The 20,682-nt window shown below is 40.8% G+C and overlaps 2 protein-coding genes across 10 annotated transcripts in view; one reads left to right on the forward strand and one right to left on the reverse strand.

The window, feature by feature from the left end:
• Positions 1 to 14,160: 14,160 nt before the first annotated feature.
• Positions 14,161 to 15,991, reverse strand: LOC147365565 (uncharacterized). Its single transcript, XM_086316762.1, has one exon. It carries the CDS (start codon positions 15,849 to 15,851, stop codon positions 14,940 to 14,942), a length of 912 nt encoding a protein of 303 aa, XP_086172888.1. The 5' UTR covers positions 15,852 to 15,991; the 3' UTR covers positions 14,161 to 14,939.
• Positions 15,138 to 20,682, forward strand: part of FAM135A (family with sequence similarity 135 member A) — a 154,442-nt gene continuing 148,897 nt past the window's right edge. For 3 of the 9 annotated variants that reach the window (XM_086316754.1, XM_086316761.1, XM_086316755.1), the window contains exon 1: positions 15,280 to 15,418. The gene's annotated coding sequence lies outside the window, so the exon portion shown is untranslated. Of the gene's footprint in view, positions 15,419 to 17,147; positions 17,220 to 20,682 lie in introns of all 9 variants that reach the window. The other 6 variants (XM_086316753.1, XM_086316760.1, XM_086316752.1 and 3 more) reach the window with 5 other exon arrangements.

The raw sequence follows: 20,682 nt of genomic DNA on the forward strand, positions 1-20,682 counted from the left end.
ACTAGGTAACTTGTAAACAACATAAAATTATTTCTCATAGTTATTGAAGCTAGAAATCCAAGATTAAGACACTATCAGTTTCAGTGTCTGGTGAGGGCCCTCTTCCTGGTTCACAGATGGCATCCTTTCACTCTGTCCTTGCATAGTGGGAAGGAAAAGGGTGCCTTCTTGGGCTGCTTTTATAAAGGTCTTGAGAGAGCATTATGAAAAACTGTATGCCAATAAACTTGACAACTTAATGAAATTAACAAATTTTTTCTTGAAAAAAACAGATTATCAAAGCTTACTGAAGATAATACCCATAATTGCCTTAAATCTATAAAAAAAAATTAAGAAGATAAATTTGTCATTAAAACTTTTTTCTCACCAAGAAAACCTCAGGCCCAGATGGCTTCACTGGGGAATTCTACCTAACATTTAAGGAAGAAATTAAAATATCAATTCTACACAAACTCTTCCAGAAAACTGATGAGGAAGGAGTATTCCACAACTCATTTTATGAAGTTAGTATTACCCTTATACTAAAACAAGACAAGAACTTCCCTGGTTGCTCAGATGGTAAAGAATCTGCCTGCAATGCTGGAGACTGCGGTTCAGTCGCTGGGTTGAGAAGATCCCCTGGAGAAGGGAATGGCAACCTACCCCAGGATTTTTGACTGGAGAATCCCATGGACAGAGGAGCTCAGCAGACTACAGTCCAAAGTGCTGCAAAGAATTGGATATGATTGAAGTGACTTAGCACGCATGCAAAATAAGATAAATATATTATAAGAAAAAAAATCTATAGTCCAATACCCCTCATTGACATAGATGCAAAAAATATAAACAAAATTTCAGCAAATTGAGTCTGACACTATATTTTAAAAAGACAATACATCACGACCAACTGGGGTTTATCCAGGAATGGAAGATTTGTTCAGTATTTGAAATTGCTCAATGTAATTCACCATATTAACAAGCTAATAAAGAAAAACTATATATTCATCTCAATAGATTCAGAAAAAGCAGTTGACAAAATTCAATGTTCAATCCTGATAAAAATTCTCAGCAAACCAAAAATAGAACTTCCTCAACCTGAGAAATGACATCTACCAAAAAAAGTAAACAAACAAAAGCCAAAACCAAACAAATAACTTCAGTTAACATTGAAATTAAAAGACACTTGCTCCCTGGAAGAAAAGCTATGACCAATGGAGACAGCATATTAAAAAGCAGAGACATTACTTTGTCAACAAAGGTCTGTCTAGTCAAAGCTATGGCTTCTCCAGTAGTCATGTATGGATGTAAGAGTTGGACTCCAAAGAAAGTTGAGTGCCAAAGAATTGATGCTTTTGTGGTGTTGGAGAAGACCCTTGAGAGTTCCTTGGACTTCAAGAAGATTCAACCAGTCCATCCTAAAGGAAATCAGTCCTGAATATTCATCGAAAGGACTGATGCTGAAGCTAAAACTCCAATACTTTGGCCACCTGATGCAAAGAACTGACTCACTGGAAAAGACCTGGATGCTGGAAAAGATTGAAGACAGGAGGAGAAGGGGATGACAAAGGATGAGATGGTTGTATGGCATCACTGATGAGATGAACATGAGTTTGAGCAAGCTCTGGGAGTTGGTGATGGACAGGGAGGCCTGGCATGCTACAGTCCATGGAGTCGCAGAATCAGACATGACTGAGCGACTGAACTGAACTGAACATTAAACCTCATATGAAAGATGGAATATTTTTTTCTAAGATTAAGACAAGGATGGTGATCTCACTATTTTACTTCAACAATGTATAGGAGGTTCTAGCTAGTGCAATAATGCAAGAAAAATAAATGAGAGGCCTTCTGATTAAAAAGTAGTAAAACTATCTTCATTCACAGATGATGTTATCATCTACATAGAAGGCCCAATGAAATCTACACAAATAGCTATTATAACCTTTAAGTAAGTGTGGCAAAGTTGCAGGATATAACAGTTTACAAAAATCAATTGTTTTTCTATATACAAATACCAATTGGAAATTTAAAATCAATAAAATTTACAATAATATCAAAATATGAAATTCTTAGGGATAAATCTGACAAATATATGTATGACCTGGACTCTGTAACTTGAAAATATTGCTGAGAGAGTTCAAAGAAGACCAAAAGAAAAGAGAAGATATGATAATCATTAATATTATTAAGATGTCAATTTTTTGCAAATTGATCTAATGATTCAATATACCACCAAATCAAAACTCTAGCAAGTATTAATGCAGAAACTGACAAACTAATTAAATGCATATGAAAATGCAAAGGATGTATAATAGCAGAAATAATTTTGAGAGAGAATAAAGTTGAAAAACTTTTTACCTAGCTTTAAGACTTATAAAAGTAAAAAATAAAGCTAATCAAAACATAGCCATATTAGCATAAATATATGCCAATAGGTCAATGGAATAGGATAGAAGTTCAGAAATAAACACTTATATATATCATCACCTGATTTTTTCAACAAAGATGCAAAGTAATTCAATGGACAAAGAATTGTCTTTTCAACAAATGGTGCTGAAAAAAATGGGTTTCAATATGCAAAAAGTAAAGAATTCCAATCCATATCTCACATATAAAAATAAACTCAAAGTAGATTTTAGATTTGAATGTTAAAACTTTCATAACAAAACAGGAGAAAATCTTGTGACCTTAGATCAGTGTGTCCAGAATATATAAAGAACTCTCAAAACTCAATAACAAGAAAACAACCCATAACAAAATGTGAAAAAAAGCTAAACAGTTAAACAAACACTTCATCAAAGTTACATGATGACAAAGAACTCCTGACAAAAGTCTCTCTCCACACATTAGTTATTAGATAAATATAAATTAAAACCACAATAAAATATCATTATATACTTATTAAGATACTAACATTAAAAAAGATTGACCATACCAAGTTCAAAAGGATTTGAAGCAGCTGAAACTTTCAAATACTGCTTGTGGAAATGAAAGTTAATAAAATCACTAGGAAAACAATTTGATAGTTTTTTTAAAAATTAAACATACACCTGCCATATGATCATTCATTCCACTCCTAGGTATTATCAAAGAGAAAGTATATATTCATATGAATACATGTAAAAATGTTCGCTGCTGTTTAATTTGTAATAATCCAAAACTGGAAACATCACTCCACCACTACTGCTATCACCAGATAATACATTGATTCCTTAACCCCCAATGAGACTGTATTTGAAGATAAGACTTACGAGGCATTTAGGGTTAAATGAAAAATTTATATGCAGGTCAGGAAGCAACAGTTAGAACTGGACATGGAACAACAGACTGGTTCCAAATAGGAAAAGGAGTACATCAAGGCTGTGTATTGAACCCCGCTTATTTAACTTATATGCAGAGTACATCATGAGAAACGCTGGGCTGGAAGAAGCACAAGTTGGAATCAAGATTGCTGGGAGAAATATCAATAACCTCAGAAATGCAGATGACACCACCCTTATGGCAGAAAGTGAAGAAGAGCTCAAAAGCCTCTTGATGAAAGTGAAAGAGGAGAGTCAAAAAGTTGGCTTAAAACTCAACATTCAGAAAACGAAGATCATGACATCTGGTCCCATCACTTCATGGGAAATAGATGGGGAAACAGTGGAAACAGTGTCAGACTTAATTTTGGGGGGCTCCAAAATCACTGCAGATGGTGACTGCAGCCATGAAATTAAAAGACGCTTACTCTTTGGAAGGAAAGTTATGACCAACCTAGATAGCATAGTGAAAAGCAGAGACATTACTTTGCCAACAAAGGTCCGTCTAGTCAAGGCTATGGTTTTTCCAGTGGTCATGTATGGATGTGAGAGTTGGACTGTGAAGAAAGCTGAGCGCCAAAGAATTGATGCTTTTGAACTGTGGTGTTGGAGAAGACTCTTGAGAGTCCCTTGGACTGCAAGGAGATCCAACCAGTCCATTCTGAAGGAGATCAGCCCTGGGATTTCTTTGGAAGGAATGATGCTAAAGCTGAAACTCCAGTACTTTGGTCACCTCATTCGAAGAGTTGACTCATCGGAAAAGACACTGATGCTGGGCTCTGATGCTGGGAGGGATTGGGGGCAGGAGGAGAAGGGGATGACAGAGGATGAGATGGCTGGATGGCATCACTGACTCGATGGACGTGAGTCTGAGTGAACTCCAGGAGTTGGTGATGGACAGGGAGACCTGGTGTGCTGCGATTCATGGGGTCGCAAAGAGTCAGACACGACTGAGTGACTGAACTGAACTGAAATGAGTTTAGAGGGTGGTACTCTAATTCAATAGGATTGGTGATTTTGTAAGAAGATATTGTTCTTTCTTTTTCTGCCATGTGAGGACACAACAGGAAGGCAGCCTTCAGCTTCCAGGAAGATAGCTCTCATCAGGAACCAAACATGCCAGGACCTTGATCTTGGACTTTTCAGAACTATGGGAATTAAAGTTCTGTTGTCTAAGCCCCCCAGTCTATGGTGTTCTGTTGTAGCCAGAGGTGACTAATCCAACGGAGTAGTTCAGTTCAGTTCAGTCACTCAGTTGTGTCCAACTCTTTGCGACCCCATGAATCGCAGCACACCAGGCCTCCCTGTCCATCACCAACTCCCAGAGTTCACTTAGACTCACGTCCATCGAGTTGGTGATGCCATCCAGCCATCTCATCCTCTGTCATCCCCTTCTCCTCCTGCCCCCAATCCCTCCCAGCATCAGAGTCTTTTACAGTGAGTCAACTCTTTGCATGAGGTGGCCAAAGTACTGGAGTTTCAGCTTTAGCATCATTCCTTCCAAAGAAATCCCAGGGCTGATCTCCTTCAGAATGGACTGGTTGGATCTCCTTGCAGTCCAAGGGACTCTCAAGAGTCTTCTTCAACACCACAGTTCAAAAGCATCAATTCTTTGGTGCTCAGCCTTCTTCACAGTCCAACTTTCACATCCATATATGACGACAGGAAAAACCATAGCCTTGACTAGATGGACCTTTGTTGGCAAAGTAATGTCTCTGCTTTTCAATATGCTATCTAGGTTGGTCATAACTTTCCTTCCAAGGAGTAAGCATCTTTTAATTTCATGGCTGCAATTACCATCTGCAGTGATTTTGGAGCCCCAAAAAATAAAGTCTGACACTGTTTCCACTGTTTCCCCATCTATTTCCCATGAAGTGATGGGACCAGATGCCATGATCTTTGTTTTCTGAATGTTGAGCTTTAAGCCAACTTTTCACTCTCCTCTTTCACTTTCATCAAGAGGCTTTTGAGTTCTTCTTCACTTTCTGCCATAAGGGTAGTGTCATCTGCATATCTGAGGTTATTGATATTTCTCCCGGCAATCTTGATTCCAGCTTGTGTTTCTTCCAGTCCAGCGTTTCTCATGATGTCCTCTGCATATAAGTTAAATAAGCAGGGTTCAATATACAGCCTTGATGTACTCCTTTTCCTATTTGGAACCAGTCTGTTGTTCCATGTCCAGTTCTAACTGTTGCTTCCTGACCTGCATACAGATTTCTCAGGAGGCAGGTCAGGTAGTCTGGTATTCCCATCTCTTTCAGAATTTTCCACAGTTTCTTGTGATCCACACAGTCAAAGGCTTTGGCATAGTCAATAAAGCATAAATAGATGCTTTTCTGGAACTCTCTTGCTTTTTCCATGATCCAGTGGATGCTGGCAATTTGATCTCTGATTCCTCTGCCTTTTCTAAAACCAGCTTGAACATCAGGAAGTTCACGGTTCACGTATTGCTGAAGCCTGGCTTGGAGAATTTTGAGCATTACTTTACTAGCATGTGAGATGAGTACAATTGTGTGGTAGTTTGAGCATTCTTTGGCATTGCCTTTCTTTGGGATTGGAATGAAAACTGACCTTTTCCAGTCCTGTGGCCGCTGCTGAGTTTTCCAAATTTGCTGGCATATTGAGTGCAGCACTTTCACAGCATCATCTTTCAGGATTTGAAAGAGCTCAACTGGAATTCCATCACTTCCACTAGCTTTGTTCATAGTGATGCTTTCTAAGGCCCACTTGACTTCACATTCCAGGATGTCTGGCTCTAGGTCAGTGATCACAACATCCTGATTATCCGGGTCATGAAGATCTTTTTTGTACAGTTCTTCTGTGTATTCTTGCCATCTCTTCTTAATATCTTCTGCTTCTGTTAGGTCCATACCATTTCTGTCCTTTATCGAGCCCATCTTTACATGAAATGTCCCCTTGGAATCTCTAATTTTCTTGAAGAGATCTCTAGTCTTTACCATTCTGTTGTTTTCCTCTATTTCTTTGCATTGATCACTGAAGAAGGCTTTCTTATCTCTTCTTGCTATTCTTTCGAACTCTGCATTCGGATGCTTATATCTTTCCTTTTCTCCTTTGCTTTTCGCTTCTCTTCTTTTCAAAGCTATTTGTAAGGCCTCCCCAGATAGTCATTTTGCTTTTTTGCATTTCTTTTCCATGAGGATGGTCTTGATCCCTGTCTCCTGTACAATGTCATGAACCTCATTCCATAGTTCATCAGGCACTCTATCAGATCTAGTCCCTTAAATCTATTTCTCACTTCCACTGTATAATCATAAGGGATTTGATTTAGGTCATACCTGAATGGTCTAGTGGTTTTCCCTACTTTCTTCAATTTCAGTCTCAATTTGGCAATAAGGAGTTCATGTTATGAGCCACAGTCAGCTCCCAGTCTTGTTTTTGCTGACGTATAGAGCTTCTCCATCTTTGGCTGCAAAGAATATAATCAATCTGATTTCAGTGTTGATCATCTGGTGATGTCCATGTGTAGAGTCTTCTCTTGTGTTGTTGGAAGAGGGTGTTTGCTATGACCAGTGCGTTTTCTTGGCAAAACCATGTACTAAACAATAAAAAAGAATAAATTATTGGGATGTACAACAACATAGATGAATCTCAAAATAATTGCACTGAGTGCAAGAAGTCAGACAAAAAAAGTAGGCATTATATGATTGATTTCATTCATATAAAATTCCAGAAAATGAAATCTAACCTATAGCGAAATAAATTGGTTTGGGTTTGCATAGGGTTTAGCATGGATAGGGAAAGGGACAGGATATAGAGTTACAAAGAGGCTCAAGAAAACTTTTCATGGTCATTAAATATGCTCCTTATCTTGATTACTGTGATGATGTTACAAACATCAACATACATTGTACATGTTAAATAAGTGCAATTTTTGTCAATTCTATCTCAATAAACTATTTTTAAATCGAATAAAATTTCGCTTTAAAACTTGTAAAATTTTCATCTACAGATTTCAATCTTGACAATGTAGTATTTATATGATCAATTTAAACCACCTAAAAATTGTTGTTGTTCAGTCTCCAAGTTGTGTCCAACTCTTTTGCAACCCCATGAACTGCAGGATGCCGGGCTTCCTTATCCTTCAGTATCTCCCAGAGTTTGCTCAAACTCATGTCCATTGAGTCAGTGATACCATCTCATCCTCTGATGCCCCTTTCTCCTCCTGCCCTCAGTCTTTCCCAGCATCAGGGGTTTTTTCCTCCAATGAGCCAGTTCTTTGCATCAGGTGGCCAAAGTATTGGAGCTTTTGCATCAGTCCCTCCAGTGAATATTCAGGGTTTATTTCCTTTAGGATTGACTAGTTTTTGCCTCCTTGCTGTCCAAGGGACATCTCAAGTGTCTTCTCCAGCACCACAATTAGATAGCATCATCTCTTCAGCTCTCAGCCTTCTTTATGGTCCAACCTTTACCTCTGTACATGACTCCTGGAAAAACCATAGCTTTGACTGTATGGACCTTTGTCAGCAAAGTGGGTGTCTCTGCTTTTTAATATGCTGTCTAGGTTTGCCATAGCTTTTCTTTCAAAGATCAAGCATCTTTTAATTTCGTGACTGCAGTCACCATCTGCAGTGATTTAGGAGCCCAAGAAAATAAAGCTTGTCACTGTTTCCATTGTTTCCCCATCTATTTGCCATTAAATGATAGAACTGGATGTCATGATCTTAGTTTTTTGAATGTTGAGTTTTAAGCCAACTTTTTCACTCTCCTCTTTCACCCTCAAGAGGCTCTTTAGTTTCTCTTCACTTTCTGTATATCTGAGATTGTTGATATTTCTCCCCCCAATCTTGATTCCAGCTTGGGATTCATGCAGTCAGGCATTTTGTAGGATGTACTCTGCATTTAAGTAAAATAAGCAGGGTGACAATATACAGTCTTGATGTACTCCTTTCCCAATTTGGAACCAGTCTGTTGTTCCATGTCCAGTTCCAACTGTTGCTTCCTGTCCTGTATACAAGTTTCTCTGGAGACAAGTAAGGTGGTCTGGTGTTCCCATCTTTTGAAGAATTTTCCACAGTTTGTTGTGATCAACACAAAGGATGCTAAAGCTGAAACTCCAGTACTTTGGCCACCTCATGCAAGGAGCTGACTCATTGGAAAAGACTCTGATGCTGGGAGGGATTGGGGGCAGGAGGAGAAGGGGACAACAGAGGATGAGATGGCTGGATGGCATCACCGACTCGATGGATGTGAGTTTGAGTGAATTCTGGGAGTTGGTGATGGACAGGGAGGCCTGGCGTGTTGCGATTCCTGGGGTCGCAAAGCGTCGGACACGACTGAGCAAATGAACTGAACTGAACTGAACTGAACTGAATCAAAGACTTTAGCATAGTCAATGAAGCAGAAGTAGATTTTTTTGGAATTCCGTTGCTTTTTCTATGATCCAGCGAATGTTGGCTATGTGATCTCTGGTTCCTCTGCCTTTTCTAAATCTGGCTTGTACATCTGGAAGTTCTTGGTTCATGGACTGTTGAAGCTTAGCTTGAAGGATTTTGAGCACTTCTTTGCTTGCAAAAAATGAGTAGAAGATATTTTCTTAAAGGAGTTACAGTAAAATCTTCTGTTAGCTTTCAGTTCTTAAACTCTGCATGGTGATAAAGCAAGAAAAAAGAAAAACAACTGCCAAGAAAATTTTTTCTTAACTTGTAAAAGCAAGTACAAGGGCATATGTTCTTGTCAAGGAATTTCTACAAATAGAATCATCCAAAAGCTAACTATTTCTTCACCTCCCAGATCACTTTAAACTGCTTTTTCCCCTGAATACTTAAAAAATAGTGGTTTAGGTAGCTTTTAAAAACACAATGAAAATAATAAATAAATTTGTATTTTTTAAAGAAAGCAGCTTTTATTTTTTCAATACCTGAGAGAAATTTGGCAACTGCTGAACACTTTAAATAAATCTAAGGATAGATAAATTTGGTAGTTACCCAAGGGAAAAGGGGTTCCCTGATAGCTCAGTTGGTAAAGAATCAAACTGTAATGCAGGAGATCACAGTTCTATGCCTTGGTCGGGAAGACCCACTGGAGAAGGGATCCACTCCAGTATTCTGGCCTGGAGAAGTCCAAGGACTCTATAGTCAATGAGGTCACAAAAAGTTGGACACGACTGAGAGACTTTCACTTCTCGGGGGGCGGGGGGGGGGGGTGGGACACAATGAGAACTGTAATATAGAAAAATGATTTTTTTCCTTCTACTGTGTTTCCATCAATCTTTCCAATGTAAAAACTAAGAAGTGGAAAGAAGAGTTTTCTGGTGAAGAGATTTTAAACGTAAGAGGTTAATTTTGCATTCTCTATAGTCCACAAATTGTAACGGGAGTTTAGAATTGTGTTTTTTTTAAGAGGAAATTAAATACTAATTATGGATGGATGCTTAATATAAGTTAAACTGACCTGCGAATGTCCCATTACTTATCATATTTCCTTCCAGTGCCAGGAATAATCAGAAATATGTACCTTTTTTTTTTTTTTGGTAAAAGATCTTTGTAATAATTTCATAGGGCTTCCCAGGTGGCTCAGTAGTAAAGAATCAGCCTGTCAGTGTAGGAGATGCAGGAGACAGGGATTCGATTCCTGGGTTGGGAAGATCTCTGGAGGATGCAATGGCAGCACACTGCGGTATTTTTGCCTAGAAAATCCCATGGACAGAGGAGCCTGGTGGGATAGAGTCCATGGGGTTGAAAAGAGTCGGACATAAATTAATGATTGAGGACACACACAATTTCACATTCTCATAAAGTAGCTTCTTATTATGATGCCCATCTTACAGATCAAGAAGCTAGAAAAGAAAGTTATGCAAATATATGTTGTAGATGTTAGAATACTATTTTGAATGTTCGATTATGTGTTCAATCCATAAATGGCAGGGGCGGAGGATCATTAAAAGATGCTGGGAGGTGGGGAGGGAGATGGAGCTGTGTGTGAGGGGAGGGGAGAGCAAGATGGGTCTGGGGTGCATTGAGTAAGAGGAATTGGCAGGAGAGCTCTGTGACAAGGTCTGATAGGAGGCAGAAAGAATATTTGTGGCTAGAGTTAAGGATCGGGATTTGAGATAAGACTGTGTGAGTCACTAGAGGAGTGAGACACTTGCCCTGATATGTTTGCTATCACAGATCAAATTGTAACTAGTATAAACATTATTTTTTTAAAAACATCATAGTACGCTTTAAGCACATGAGGAAGAGAATAATTCAGAAATCAGTACTGTCACATGGTACGAGATAATTATTCTTCACAGGAATGATTCAGTGGGGGTGGTGGTAGGAGGAACATCTTCTTAACAGAGTCTCTCTGAATAACCCAAGCAGACTCTCTGGCTTTAGGAAATCCAGATTACCAGAGCTGCAGCCAAGGAGTCACTGTTTGCCCCTTTCACACTGTATCGCAAAAACTCGTTTGCATTTTTATCCATTATGTAGTTATTGGGTTTTCTTTTTTCTGTAGTATCATTATTAAAGACTACATACATTTAAAAAACCGTGTTGTTTAATATAGATTTGAATATGTTTTCCTTTAATATACTCACTAGGTTCAAACTCAGATGAATATACAATAGAAATACTTCTTTCCATTCCCTCACCAAAAGCCCAGCCCTCCAAGTTTCCCTCTCAGAAGCAACCAATATTATCTGGTAAAAAAGAGAAAGAAAAAGAAAGAAGGAAAGAAAGAAAACTGCCTTTTTTTTTTTTTTTGAGGGATTGCTATTGTATTACAGGGAAGACTGAGTTTTATTGTGATTGTTCCTTCATAGTTATTAAGTCATGAAAAAAATGTTATGACATTAAGTTATGAAGTAATACATTTGCCCTTCTGGTTTGTAGTTGTTACTAACCCATGAAGGAAGTCTTATAATGAAATTTTGTTTTGCCCCATCTCATATTTGGTAATATTATATAACCTTTAAAGAACTTGTCTTGAGTACAGCGAGCATGCTCTCAAGTATTTGCAAATGATTAAATCTGTATTTTAAACAGACTCAAGAATGGTTGCTGCAGAAGGGGGTTTAGTACTTTATTAACACTGGGCTGGAAGAAGCACAAGCTGGAATCAAGATTGCTGGGAGAAATAGCAATCACCTCAGATATGCAGATGACACCACCCTTATGGCAGAAAGTGAAGAGGAACTAAAAAGCCTCTTGATGAAAGTGAAAGTGGAGAGTGAAAAAGTTGGCTTAAAGCTCAACATTCAGAAAACTAAAATCATGGCATCTGGTCCCATCACTTCATGGGAAATAGATGGGGAAACAGTGGAAAACAGTGTCAGACTTTGTTTTTTGGGGGCTCCTAAATCACTGCAGATGGTGATTGCAGCCATGAAATTAAAAGATGCTTACTCCTTGGAAGAAAAGTTATGACCAACGTAGATAGCATATTGAAAAGCAGAGACATTACTTTGTGAACAAAGGTCCATCTAGTCAAGGCTATGGTTTTTCCAGTGGTCATGTATGGATGTGAGAGTTGGACTGTGAAGAAAGCTGAGCGCTGAAGAACTGATGCTTTTGAACTGTGGTGTTGGAGAAGACTCTTGAGAGTCCCTTGGACTGCAAGGAGATCCAACCAGTCCATTCTAAAGATCAGCCCTGGGATTTCTTTGGAAGGAATGATGGTAAAGCTGAAACTCCAGTACTTTGGCCACCTCATGTGAAGAGCTGACTCATTGTAAAAGACTCTGACGTTGGGAGGGATTGGGGGCAGGAGGAGAAGGGGACAACAGAGGATGAGATGGCTGGATGGCATCACTGACTTGATGGACGTGAGTTTGAGTGAACTCCAGGAGATGGTGATGGACAGGGAGGCCTGGCGTGCTGCAATTCATGGGGTCACAAAGAGTCGGACACAACTGAGTGACTGAACTGAACTGAATATTATAATACTTTACTTATTAGAAAATAATCCAATTCTTAAAACAAAAATTGTTTAAAGGAAGTCAGAATTCCATGTATAAAATGCCATAAAGAATCATATTCCTGGAAAATGTTGTGGAATTATTTTGACTACATCTTAACGTTAATTTAAAATTTTACAGTTGATAGTGACCTCCTTAAAGCAACAGGAGTATTTTAACCATCATAAATCCCCAGAAGGAAAAAGTAAGTTTACTTGCTGAGTGAGTTGATGTCTAGCAACAAATAGATATCTTTCCACTAGGCTATTTCCAGATGTACAATATTCATTTCTTCTAACCTCTCAGTCTTCAGCTGAGCCAGTATTGTGCGACTGTGTAGAAGTTTAAGAGAACACTCTAGTTAGAAGGACTTAGGAAATATTTGAATACATTCTATGCCAAAGCTAAATCACGTAGACCATAGCTAGTAAACCACGGGATAAAAAGTATCCCAACTTTGCATCCCTTGAGCATGCATGGCTTGGATAGAAAATGACATATAACATGACATAGTTTAAACGGTAAGCATGTTAAGTGTGACACAAAACCGTTAATCATCAACATAAAGACTGACTCAAAATTGGGGAGATAAACGGGAAGTAAATTGAAAGTCATAAAATTTCTAAAAGACCTTAGACACAATATAATTTGATTCTCTTGTTACAAGAGAAACTGAGATCTAGAGAAGTTAGAATTACATAGATTATACAGACTCTACAGATCAGTGTACTGCAGAGCTAGAACCTGAACCAGGTAATCTGACACCTAGATCAAGGCATTCTGCACTCTAATAATATGTCAGGAGATAAATATTTTCTAATTTTTAAGAGAGTATTTTATATTTTTCTCTTGACGAATCATTTCCAGAAGTCTTGTCTAACCTTCTAGGTTAGTTAGAAGGGAGCTCTTCTTGTGGGCTGCCAGATGACCTCTGCCTACCCCAATTTTAACTCTGGTACAATGTTTTGACTTGTGAAGTACCTGTGTCCCCTTATTAGATTGTAAACTCCCTGAGAGTTGGGAGTGACTCACTCCTCATTGCATCCTAGTAACTAGCACAGTGCTTGGCACACATTGAATAAGTAATGAGAAAATACTAGTTAAATTGATCTTTCCTTGAAATCCTTTAAAGGGGCACCATGATCTGAACTTTGCCTGCTTCTCTAGCTTCATACCCCCAAATTGTGGCACAAAATTGCTAATCTCATTCTGTGCAAACATCATTTCTGGTTGTATGGTTTTGTTCAAACAATCCTTTTCCCCACACCTCTCCCTACCACACTCTGCCCTCAAACACACATATATTCCACTGCATTAACTCTCTGGAATCATTTCCTCCTGGAAGTCTTTCTTGATTCATAACTTCTCCCAACCTAAATTGGATTAATCCTATTCTGAGCTCCAGTAATTCCTTGTGCATGCATCTCTACACTACACACATCACATTATGAGGCAGTTCCATAAACACTGCACCCACGTTCTGTTTTATTCATGTTGGAATCTCCAAGATTAGTGCACTCAGGCACACAGATGATTTTAAAATGCGATTTAAACAAAAAGAATACATTAATAGAGAAGGAATCTTGGCACAGGGTGAAGTTTAAGGAAAGTATAGACATGGAACTGCAAATAATTGGATATTCAGTATATTTTCCTAAGAAAGAACTAAAAAAAAAAAAATAGAAAAAGGCTTTCAATTGTGGTTACATTCAAATCACAAAACAAACTTTTATGTAAAAGGACAGTAAAACACTATTTGGCAATTTTTTTTACGAAGACAGTGATTAGGAACTACAGTGGCAAGCCTTTCATGTAAATACTAATGTACTGGTTATCATAGGACAAAAAGGCACTTTTAAGCATGTTTACATCATATACTAAGATGAAGAAAAACCAGAGGTTAAACTATATTCAAAACCTGCCCCCCAAATGTCCGACACTACAAGGCATCGGTTTTATTCCCAAATTGGTGCACAAACCTTTTTCTTTGCAATCCATTTTTATTGTTATATTACATAAAATACAACCATTTTAACAAATTTTATTCTTTAAGTATAGTTGACTTACAATGTGGTGTTAGTTTCGGATTTACAGTGAAGTGGTTCAGATTCGTTCCCCTTACAGATTATTACAAAATACTGAGTATAATTCCGTGTACCATACAGAATGTCCTTAATGGTTATCTATTTTATATATAATGGTATGTACCTGTTACTCAAAAATGCCGAATTTATCCGTCCCTCTCCACCACTTAAACCACTTTAAAAAGTGCAGTTTAGTGTTATTAAGCGCCATCACCACTAAACACCCACAATTGTAAAACACTCGCTTCAGCCGCAACTTCCTTCTTTTCAACTTTGCTTTTGTAACACACTTAGCTTTCCGCACCACAAAAGGTTCAGAAACTAGGGAGAATGAAGTAAAGGATTATACTTCTCGGGATCCGTCAAGAGAATCGAAAAGCTACGTTCAGGCGTCCGTCGCCAAGCAGTAACCATAGCAACAAAGATACCTCCCCTCAAAGGCAGCAACTGAGCGCCGCCGCCCCCCAAGCGGCAGCTGTCCCTTCCCCTCCTACTGCTTAAGGAGCAGGCTCTTCACCCCAGACTGGAGGCAGAAGGTGAGGAAGAGGGAAGAGTAAATGACAAAGCGAGAACTACAGCCCAGCAGTCGCTCTCCTCGCCCTCCCTCTTATCCCGAGAACTAGCTCTCACCCTCCTCACGCCCGCAATCCGGCCCTTCCCGGGGGCCAGCGCCTTTTATTGACGCCAACTTCCCGTTCTCGCGGGAGTTTGGGAGCCTGAGCCCGATAGGGTGGACGCAGCTCTCAAAATCTCAGTCTTCGCTGGGTCTGGAACCGAGGCCCGGGAGCGCACCGCGCGCGGGGGGCGGGGCGCAGGCCTGGGAGGGCGGGGCCTCGCCTGGCGAGGGGAGGGCGCGGCCCGCAGGGCGGCCAGGGGGCGGGGCCGCGGCCGGGACCTGTGGCTCGCAGGTAGCGCGGCCCGCGGCGCTCCCTCGGGCACCGGCGCACTGCGCATGCTCGCTGGCCGCGCGGGGCAGCTCGCCGGGCGGCGGTTACGAGCCGGCTCCTCAGCGGCGGAGGTTGCGGTGCTGCGACGGCGATGTGAGGGGCCCGCGGCGGGATGGTGCTGACCCGGGCGGGGCCGCCTCCTTCCACAGAGACCGCGGGCTCCTCGGTTCGACGGGCGGCGGCGGCGGAGGCCAAGCCGGGCGAGAGGTGAGCGCTCGACGTCCGGCCGTCGCGGGCCGCGACCCCCGCGACCCTCTTCGTGTCCCCTCCCCGCGGCTGGGCGGGGAGCGGCCTCCTCTGCGCCCGGTCCCCGCTCGCGGCTCCGGCCCTTCCCGGCCGCTCCGGGTTGGAGCCGGCGCCGGGCCGCTGAAGGTCGGCGGGGACGGCCGGCGGGCGCGCTCGGGCTGTGGAGCCGCGCTGCCTGCCGCTCCTCGGGCCCGACCCTCGCGCGGCCCCGGAGCCCCCGGCCGCTCTTCGCCCCCTGTCCGTCCTCGCGCCTTGCTCCCTGCCGCGCCGCGCCCCTCATCCCCGGCGGCCCCTCCGTGGGAGGCTGGGTGCCCCTGGGTCCCCTCCCTCCTCTGGGCGCCCCCGGGCCGGCTCTTCGCTCGCCGCCGGCTCCCTTCTCCGCTCCCTCTGTCATTCCTCCCTTGGCTCGCTCTGTCCGTTTCCCCTCTTCGGTTCTTCGCCTTTCCCGTCTTGCGTTAGCTTCTGACAGGGTTTTGCTTCAGCATCTCTCGGCGCAGGACTTCATCTTCGGAGGCCCCGGCGCCCCGAATCCTTCCTCTCTGCCCTGACTTCACCGCCTCTCCGTCTGAATGTCCCTCCCTGTCCTCCCGCCTCTCTCCATCGTGTCCCCAACCCTTAACTCTCGAACCTTGATCTTTTTTCCTCACTAAAACTTGTTGTTTTCTCGTTTGCATAGGTCGAGTCTCTTAACTCCTGTCCGTTTTACTTTTTATGAAATCTCTGAAGAGTTCTAGTCTCTTTTACTTTCTACCTAAACTAGGTAACTCCTCAGTATCCTTAGTTCAGTTGACAGTTTCATGAAATCTTTCTTCACTGACTGGAAGTACCAACAGGAGTGACAGTAGCCGTAACCTGTTACACTTAACTGATCGAACCTTTAATTTTCAAGAATTGTGTTTACTTGACATGTCAAGAAGAAGCAACTTGAGGAGAGGCTTGGTGAAAATATAAAGGCTAACCTCCAGACCTAAGGTTAAATTTTGGAGATTTTATTGTCCTCCAGGAAATACAATTGTCCAAGAACGAATATTAAGTGAAATTTATCAAAAATTTTAAAAAATTAGTTATTAATTTGATGTTTTGTACATTTACCATTGCAGTTGACCGCATCATTTTTGTGATGGTCTCTGTTCTCTGCAGTAAGTGCTAACAATTTTTACTAGCTTAGGGAATTAGTGTTCTTACTAAAGGAGAAATTTAGTAAGGGGACAGAAGTATTAAATTTGTGAATTGGGTAAAAGAACTTTATAAACAGTTGGGGAGGTTTTTTTTTCTCCATTTCATTGTGATCAAAATTTGGCTTATAAAAAACTTCTCTATATAAAAAACATTGTAGGATCTTATTTTGAAGGCATCTGCTGAAGCAGTCACTCTCAGTGAAGTTTGCCTTTATTCTAGGGCCGAGGAGCAACTGGATTATGTATTTCATTCTGTAATCTCAAAGCAGCCCACAAACAGTAAATTCTTCTTTATGTTTCTGTGTCAGGTAGGAATTAAAATTTTCTGTTTCTGTAGTACAGAAGGGAAGCACCAAGGCAAAAATGTGTAGTTTCTTATTTGACATGATATTAGTATAAAAGTAGAACTTGATGTTGTGAAACCACACCTCTTTTGGAAGAAGCAGCAGTTGTTGTGTATGGTAGGAGGTGATGAACTCAGCTTTTAAGATTTTTTAAAATGATTTTTCCAGTGCAGGTAGAGATAACTGCTGCTTCTGAAGGAAATCTTCCCATCTTTCAAAGGCGAGTCCTTCTATTTCTAGGTAACTATTTATTAAAAAAGTAAATGCTTACACATTCTTGTTGGTATTTATAGTAAGTTGATTCTGTGCTCTTAGAAATGAAAATAAAGGTTCGTGGCGGACAATGGGCACATGGCTGGATGTCAGAGGATCTACACTCTTAGGATGACTCATGACATTAATTTGTAGAAGTCACTTAACCTGTGTACCTCCAGTGTCTCTCCTTACAATATATGAGTAAACAAGTGGCTACCCACTAATCTTTGAAAACCAAAGTAAACCCTCATCATTTAAGCATGCTTAGGGCCACCACAGACAAAAATTGCTATATAAAACACTTAGTTTTTGTCTCTTTTAGACTGTGTAGTAAGAGTAAAATTGAATGCTTAAATCCTCCTGCTCCTGCTGCTGCTAAGTTGCTCCAGTTGTGTCCGACTCTGTGCGACCCCACAGACAGCAGCCTACCAGGCTCCCCCGTCCCTGGGATGCTCCAGGCAAGAACACTGGAGTGGGTTGCCATTTCTTCCTCCAGTGTTTGAAAGTGAAATGTGAAAGTGAAGTCGCTCAGTCGTGTCTGATTCTTAGCCACCCCATGGACTGCAGCACACCAGGCTCCTCCGTCCATGGGATTTTTCAGGCAAGAGTATTGGAGTGGGGTACCATTACCTAGATCACTGCAATTTAGTTTTTTTTTTTTTTTTTTAGTTTCAGACTTAAGTGAAAAGTTTAGTAGCATGTGTTATAAACGTGGACTAGTTTAGATGAATCTTCATATGCAGTGAAACAAACACTGCCACATTCAGTATGTTTGCCAGAATTTGACACTGAAAATTTAAAGTTAACAATGTTTTGGTAACTTCCATGAATTTCTGTTGTCTTACAGTTTATCTTTGTGTTCTGTAGATATAGACATTTGAGAGTGGAGGTTCTTCAGGGGATAGAAAAGGCAAGGATTTCCTTTGATTCGAAGTATTAAGAATGATTAAAAGTGAGTTTTGTGATGTGTTCTGTTGTGTGTTTAAATAAATGAATGGAGATGGGAGCATATGTCTGAAGTGAGTAATGTTGTTTCCTTTTTTTCCTTGAGTTGTTTGTCAGGAAGGAGGTTTTGAAATGAATATGAGTAAGAAGCAAAGTGGTAGTACAGAAAAAGCATTCCTAATGGGCCCAGTGGATTTTCAGAGAAGTTGGGAAGCACAAGTTGTTAGGCAGGTCTGGATTTTTCAGAAGGGGTATAGTGAAATATCTTCACAGTGGGTTTTACCATTTTATTTTTAAAGATTACCATTTTTTTAATAGGTTCATACTTGGTTGTCAGTGATGTTCTAAATTTAATAACAATGAGCCTCTTTTATCTTAATGGAAATATGAAAAGTGTCAGGTCCTTTTAATGTAGAAATTATAAATCTTTTCCATTTGAGAAAACTGAGGCTTAGAGAGTCTGAATTAGAATCCAGGTCTATCTGCTACCAAGTTAATGATATACTGAAGAAAGCATTTCCTGTTAAGAAAACATTGTTTGTTTCTTGAAATATTTTTTAGACAGAGGATTGTACTTTTTGTTTTGAGTTCTGAGCTGTGTTCTCTGTTGATGAAATATTTTGAGAGGTGCTGGGCAGATCCCGGAACTGGGTAACAGATAATGACTGTGAAATAATGAATTTCTTTTCATGTTAAAAGGAGGGACTAGTTCTGGTTCTTTGGGCTCTTCCGGGATTTTTAAGGTATATAATAACATGACATACTCAAAGACATTCTGTGTTGTGTCACTGTCAGGTGTATTTGATGGCATATGAACAGCATGAAAACTTGACATGAGCTGCTCTTAAATAGCCCTGCCCTCCCTGGGGCGCCTTTTATTAGGTGTCCCATAATGAGCAGGAGGGGTTCTCCTCTGCTTTCTGTGCTTCCTGAAGTAAGTCATCCATCGAAGTGATGTCAGAGGCTACTGATGTTCTTTCTACATTATGTTTACACTTTGTTTTTCTATGGATTTTCTCATATTAACACAGTTATCCAAAATTAATAGTGTTCTGAGGGTGCTCCTTAATCTTAAGTGTCAGTTCTAAGATAAGAAGTAATATATTTCTCTATTATTAAACTCAACTGTTTAAACCCAGATTTTTAAGAAATTAGAAGATAGTAGGGCTTCCCAGTGGCGCAGTGGTAAAGAATCTGGCTGCCAGTGCAGGAGATGCAGATTCCATCTCTGGGTCGGGAAGATCCCCTGGGGGAGGAAATGGCAATCTTCTCCAGTATTCCTGCCTGGAAAATTCCATGGACAGAGGAGCCTGGTGGGCTGCAGTCCATGGGGTTGCAAAGAGTTGGACCCAACTGAGTACACACACACACACACACACACACACACAGGAGATGTCAGTGCCTTTAAATTTCAGATTTTATATCTGTGGGTGTGAGGAATTTGAAGATTTCATGATTAGATCAGATCAGATCAGTCGCTCAGTCGTGTCCAACTCTTTGCGACCCCATGAATCACAGCACGCCAGGCCTCCCTGTCCATCACCAACTCCCGGAGTTCACTCAGACTCACGTCCATCGAGTTGATGATGCCATCCAGCCATCTCATCCTCTGTCGTCCCCTTCTCCTCCTGCCCCCAATCCCTCCCAGCATCAGTCTTTTCCAATGAATCAACTCTTCGCATGAGGTGGCCTAAGTACTGGAGTTTCAGCTTTAGTATCATTCCTTCCAAAGAAATCCCAGGGCTGATCTCCTTCAGGATGGACTGGTTGGATCTCCTTGCAGTCCAAGGGACTCTCAAGAGTCTTCTCCAGCACCACAGTTCAAAGGCATCAATTCTTCGGCGCTCAGCCTTCTTCACAGTCCAACTCTCACATCCATACATGACTACTGGAAAAACCATAGCCTTGACTAGACGAAACTTTGTTGGCAAAGTAATGTTTCTGCTTTTCAATATGCCATCTAGGTTGGTCATAACTTTCCTTCTAAGGAGTAAGCGTCTTTTAATTTCATGGCTGCAATCACCATCTGCAGTGATTTTGGAGCCCAGAAAAGTGAAGTCTGACACTGTTTCCACTGTTTTCCCATCTATTTCCCATAAAGTGGTGGGAACGGATGCCATGATCTTCCTTTTCTGAATGTTGAGCGTTAAGCCAACTTTTCACTCTCCACTTTCACTTTCATCAAGAGGCTTTTGAGTTCCTCTTCACTTTCTGCCATAAGGGTGGTGTCATCTGCATTTCTGAGGTTATTGATATTTCTCCCGGCAATCTTGATTCCAGTTTGTGTTTCTTCCAGTCTAGCGTTTCTCATGATGTACTCTGCATATAAGTTAAATAAACAGGGTGACAATATACAGCCTTGACGAACTCCTTTTCCTATTTGGAACCAGTCTGTTGTTCCATGTCCAGTTCTAACTGTTGCTTCCTGACCTGCATACAAATTTCTCAAGAGGCAGATCAGGTGGTCTGGTATTCCCATCTCTTGAATTTTCCACAGTTTCTT

This window comes from Bos grunniens, chromosome 9, assembly GCF_055505025.1.
Source record: "Bos grunniens cultivar Pamir isolate PY7600 chromosome 9, Bosgru_T2T1.0, whole genome shotgun sequence".
NCBI classification, from domain to species: domain Eukaryota; kingdom Metazoa; phylum Chordata; class Mammalia; order Artiodactyla; family Bovidae; genus Bos; species Bos grunniens.